This window comes from Adiantum capillus-veneris, chromosome 27 (assembly GCF_014529385.1).
Source record: "Adiantum capillus-veneris isolate H3 chromosome 27, ASM1452938v2, whole genome shotgun sequence".
In the NCBI taxonomy this organism is placed as follows: domain Eukaryota; kingdom Viridiplantae; phylum Streptophyta; class Polypodiopsida; order Polypodiales; family Pteridaceae; genus Adiantum; species Adiantum capillus-veneris.
Genome location: NC_140957.1, coordinates 7,859,939 through 7,865,938, shown reverse-complemented (window position 1 = coordinate 7,865,938; position 6,000 = coordinate 7,859,939). Strand labels below are relative to the sequence as shown.

The 6,000-nt window shown below is 44.0% G+C and overlaps 1 protein-coding gene across 1 annotated transcript in view; it reads left to right on the top strand.

The window, feature by feature from the left end:
* Positions 1-2,051: 2,051 nt before the first annotated feature.
* Positions 2,052-6,000, top strand: part of LOC147421463 (tetraspanin-19-like) — a 65,267-nt gene continuing 61,318 nt past the window's right edge. Inside the window, exon 1 of the mRNA XM_086503481.1 lies at positions 2,052-2,332. Within this exon, the coding sequence (XP_086359607.1) occupies positions 2,112-2,332 (221 nt within the window). The 5' untranslated portion in view covers positions 2,052-2,111. The remainder of the gene's footprint in view (positions 2,333-6,000) is intronic.

Below are 6,000 nucleotides of genomic sequence, written 5' to 3'. Positions count from 1 at the left end.
ATTGTCAGCCATTCTAACAATGTTTAGGTGTACTTTGGCACTTCAAGCCCTAGTTGCTGCTCCTCTTTATCCCTTTAGAAAAGCACTCAAGCTACTGTACCCGTGGCTCGAATATCATTAATTGCAAGGAATAGAAGAGAGGGTCTTTCAACACCAAAACAGTATTGGCTCATGTCAAGCTTCTAATAGCTCAATAGTGGTTAAGCCGTAGGCAAGCCTCGTAAGACTCCACTATTAAGACCATAGCTCTCGACGATGATGCCCCGTTATCTGCACGAAGGCAGACGCATTGCAAGGTTGCAAAATCCCTATTCTACTTCCTCAATTGCAATTAATAAGACCAACCATTTATAGCTAGCTTGAGGACCTCCCTTCTTGAGCAAGAAAAGAGAAACCTTGTGCTCTACCAATGTAACATTTAATGGCCTAGTAACTTGTGTGTAGAGGAAAATAACATAAACATAGTGAGCATTTCATTAGAATAGATTCCTAATGAGCATAGTAAGAGTGCTTGGATGGAGAGAGCAACAAAAGCATAACACCTAGTTAGATAGGCATGAACAATACTTCAAAAGAGAGAGAAATTAAGCTGTTGACAACAGTTGAGGACCAGATTTACATGGAGCCGGTCCCCCCTCCAAAAGGCTTTGTATTATAGGTTTCCCCCATCAAGGGAGACATTTTACAATACAATTCTTTGTGTTCCTTCAATTACTAGTTAGTGCAATGAAGATGGAAGCTTCAAGCACTAAGCAAACACTTTAAAACACAACATCAATTCCCTCACGGTCTCATACCCAAGACCTCACACACCTTCGAAGATGGTGAGAGCTAGCGGGGTATGAGGAAGAAGGAGTAGTCTTACGAGAAAAAAGTATATCTCCTCACCTAATCGCTCATAATAGCTTAGCATAGCTTAGTAATTAGCATGGTAGAGGAGATGAGCATGCATTGAAGCTTGGCTCTTGGTTGGATTTGCATCACAAAGTTGTTGGTGTAGGCCTCCCTTCTCCAAGCTTGGGGTAGATGATGAGCTTTCCATTAAAGCTTGAGAAGAAGAGAGAGAGTCTTCTTGCTTCACACATGACATTGTGTGAGTGTGTGTGTGATAATGCCTTGCCAAAATCAGCCCCCTCTTGCAAATTACTCTTGTTGGCACCCCAATTGGACCCTGCAAAGCTTAGCCAATCAAAATTGAGAAGCATAAGTGATAACCTTGTGACATGTGTCTCCCTTTCCCCTTTTGTGAGAGCTTTAGGTAATTAAATAATGCAACTAAACTCTCATTGGGTCCCTTTGTCTTCTGGACAATAGGACTCCGGCAAGCCATTGGGTTGTTGAATGCTCATTGGACCCCTTGGGAGACCGTCCGATAGTCTTCTACAAAGCTTAATTCTTATTGGTTCTTTTAACAAGTGTTTTCAGATGAATTAAACTAGATTTACTCTAGCCTAATTCTCATTGGTCCATCTCTATGGCCATCCAATAGGATTTGAGTGCTCCTTGTGGTGGTAATTGGCCTAAGGAGCTGACATGTGTCCACTATGCCCTTTGTGTAAAGGGGCTTGCATGAGTGTGTATGTGTGTGTTTCTTTCTCATCCCCTACTAAAAGGGCTCGCCCCCTCCTATGTAGGGACTTGCAAAGACTTTTTAGCACACTACAAAGCTTCCAATTTTCCCTAGGGTTGGACAATTGGACATAACATTTGAATTTTGGAACCTTAGCATTTTGGAAGTCTTAATGGGCTGAGCCTTAGGGTCTTTGAAACCCATTGTTGCACATTGCTCTTTTGCAGATGGCCCCCCCTTTGGATCCCTATTTTCCCTTCTTTAGATCCCTATTGTGGTCGGTCTGCTAGCTTAACCAATATTCTAGCTTTTTCTTCCTTGGTACTTCTCTATATTAGATGATTAGTTTAACATGAGAAAATCATTTAGGAGAATTAAATATTAGTTATTATGACAAGCTCCTGTGCACGCGATAAAGAGGGAGAGAGAAAAGAGAGAGAGGCCGCCGGCCGTACTAGCGCCACTTAAAATGGGCATTTGAGAGAGAGAGAAGAAGGAGAATTTTAACGTCGTAGGAAGCTATCCTAGGAGAGGAGAGAGGATGATGATGATGAGACGTGAAAGGGAGCGCAGCGTAGAAATGGAGGTGTGCAGCAGCTGCCTCAGAGCTCTATTGAAGCTTTTCAACTTTCTGTTGGCATTTGTGGGCTTGGCCCTCTCTCTCTTCTCCATCTGGCATCTTTGCAAGTACTTCGATACGTACGATATTCAAGCGCCTCGTCTATTCATCTCTTCCCTTCAATGGAACCTCCCGAATGCCTGGTAAGCTTCTTCGTAGTCTTTCTATCTTGAAGTGATATGGAGGGTTGAATCATGGGCGATGGACATTTGCGGAGCTACGTGGCTACATGTGCTCGATCTTTGCATGAAAATTTAGTTGGCCTTTGAAGATTTGCACGTTTGCCCACTACACGACAGACATTCATTCAAAGTAACTGCAGCGTGACTAGGGTGAGAATCCCCTGAAAACAATACAGGAGTATATTTCACAACCCTGGCATTTCATCTGGATTGGCCACTTTCTGCTATGGAGACAACAAGGAACATCCTCAAGTGTGTTCAAGGGCCATGTTTGTAAGCTTTTTGAAACTGTGATGTACAAAAGGATTTTGCTTCATAACCAAACGGTTGTGTGTTCAAGTCCCCTTAGACTCAGTGCATTCGTATCGGTAGAGGTTTGCCCTTGAGAATTCGAGGATTCCTCCTCCTTGAACCCAAGAGGAATCCCTTCCTGTTCCAGCATGCATTCTATTGTGGTTGTTGTAGGGGACCCCTATGTGTGGCTCATACTTACTCTTTTTTGATGTACCTGGCCCTTACGGGACAATGTTATGGTGGTCAAAACAATGGCGGAAAGAGGTCGAAAATGAGAGAACTACCTCACCTAGGCGGGGCACAGCCCCAAAACAGCCCTCACTCCCTATGATCAGCCCTTGGGAGAGATACTGGGACACTAGCACCTCCGGCAAGCTTGGCCAAAGAGGTGACAAACTCTAACATTCACTTCTCAGCTCCTAGTTGGACTGCACAATTGTGGAGCTGCTAATTCCTAGATCTGCAAGGTAATGCTCACTTGGAGAGTGGCGTGGGGTAGAAGAAGGCATAAAGAAGGAGAGGGATTTGAAGTAACTCAAAGACAGAGAGGGAGGGCGATTTGGCAAGAAAGCTAGAGAGAGGAAAAACGCTAGAGAGAGAAATTTCAAGAGAGAAAACATTGGAGAGAGACTATAACGGGAGGGGCATCACGTGCCAACGGAAAGAACACACTAAATAGACTTTAAGCACTTCAAATAACAACCGAATTGAAAGAGATGCACGACACATGAGATGGGGAGTGGTGGACTTCCACTTCAAGAGAGCACTGACCCTAAACGTTGGCGCCCCTCTCGGTATTTCTTTATATTGCTTCAACTCAATATAATTCCCATGGCTTTGCTCTACATCTCCCACGGGTAGACTGCCGGAGTGAGAGCCCATGGGTCATATTTAAAGGCGCTTCAAGTTCTAAAAGCATTTGGCCTTTCAAAAGCATGGAGCAGCTGAAAACGCAGAAATCCGTACACCTTCCAAGTCACCAACAACGGTGTAAAATGCAGAAGTCCGTACATGCTGCCATGTTGTCAACCAATGCGATTTATGGATCGTCTGTACAATTGCCACGTCAGCATGTTTTACGCTAATACTTTGTATGTGAAGTTGCTGCTTTATTTTAATGTCTTTAGGTCACTTGGGCCCCATCGGACAGGGTCTTGTAAGTTGGTGGGAACTCCTCTTAAAAAATAGGCCTCTTGGCAAGACTTTGCAAGTTGGTAAAACTTCTTCTGCTGCTTCTACTGCTGCTAGGGTTTAGGCCCCTCGGCCGAGATTTGCAAGTCGGCTAATGTCTTCAATGGCTTGACACGCTAGCAATTTTGACAGAGACCCAAAATGTTGGTAGTGACTACAAGTGCACAAATTGATACATGCGATGGGCACCTCCCTCCCTATATAGGGAGCGGATCTAGTTGTCTAACCTTCCCCAAAAACCCCATGATCCAAAAAAAGGTTGAAAACGGGGAAAAAATACAAGCAGAGCGCATATGTGGAATCTAGTGGCATTGGGCTCTAGGATAAAATGGTGGAAGACTTGGGGCCACCAAGAGGCAAACTATATAACATTGCTAGCATAACAGGATGGGCAAAAATGATGGAAACAAGCCGAATATGAGAAAACTACCCCACATAGACCGGGCATAGCCATAAAATACCCTTCACTCCCTATGATCCGCCCTTGGGAGATACTGGGACAGTAGTACCGCCGAGAGAGGTAATAAACTCTTAACACCCCTTCTCATCTCGTGGTTAGAGGGCACAACTATGGAGGTAGTAAGTCACATTTGAAGAAGCTTGTCTATCTCGGGCTCGAGTGGACAAGGCAAGACACCCCTCCAATTGCTCTCCGTCAGAAACTCTACTATGTAATTGTAACTAGCATTTGCGAGTGTTGACATTGGCTCGCACATCTGATAGCAAACCTAACACGCAAGAATTTTATAGTGTAATGTGTAGCAGAAGCGATTGATGGTGAATGCTCAGGATGAGTGCTCAGTGCGTACTCAAGGTTCCTTTTACTGGATGAAAGAGTTCCTTTTACTTCATAAGAGATGTGCAAAGACAATAGATAGAAGAGAGAATGATACTGTGAGTGAAGGTTGTGTGTGTGTGTGTGAGAGAGAGAGAGAGAGAGAGAGAGAGAGAGAGAGAGAGAGAGAGAGAGCAAGAAGAAGAAGAAGAAGAAGAAGAAGAAGAAGAAGAGAGTTTTAACGTCGTAGGAAACTATCCAAGAGACCTTAAAGATCTAGAGTTGAACTCAAGACCTGTTATTCAAGAGGGAAATGGCATAACCAATGTACCACACTTGGGTGATAGAAAGGTTTTACGATTTTCCTCCTTTTATTAGCGCACACACACACCCCACCCACACATACATCCGAGAAGAAGAGAGTTTTAACGTCGTAGGAAACTATCCCAAGAGACCTTAAAGATCTAGCCGACGAGGAAAGTTGAACTCAGGACCTGTTATTCAAGAGGGAAATGGCATAACCAATCTACCACACTAGGATGATAGAAAGGTTATACCATTTTCCTCTTTTTATTAGCGCGCACACCCACACACACCCGAGAAGAAGAGAGTTTTAACGTCCTAGGAAACTATCCCAAGAGACCTTAAAGGTCTAGCCGACGAGGAGAGTTGAACTCAAGACCTGTTATTCAAGAATCAAGAGGGAAATGGCATAACCAATCTACCACACTTGGGTGATAGAAAGGTTATGCCATTTTCCTCTTTTTATTAGCACACACACACACACACCCGAGAAGAAGAGAGTTTTAACGTCGTAGGAAACTATCTCAAGAGACCTTAAAGATCTAGCCGACAAGGAGAGTTGAACTCAAGACCTGTTATTCAAGAGGGAAATGGCATAACCAATCTACCACACTTGGGTGATAGAAAGGTTATACCATTTTCCTCTTTTTATTAGCACACACACACACACCCCCACACACACACCCGAGAAGAAGAGAGTTTTAATGTCGTAGGAAACTATCCCAAGAGACCTTAAAGATCAAGCCGACGAGGAGAGTTGAACTCAAGACCTATTATTCAAGAGAGAAAACTAACATCAGATGGGGCCCCAAACTCCCCTCCAAGGCCCCTCCCTCTCTATTGGTAGAGAGGTATTTGCTTTAGATTGCACAATTGCTGATACAATGGTCCTAGATGCTGATGGGATCTTGCTGTAGATGCTTGGATATGAGAGGCTAAAGGCTGAAACTGAAAACTGAAAATGCTAGGGCTGATCTGGCTTGGAACTGCGATTTGACGATGAGTCTAGGGCTGAAATCTGAAAACGCTGGCTGATCTGCTGTCTTGGGCTGAAAACTGAAAACGT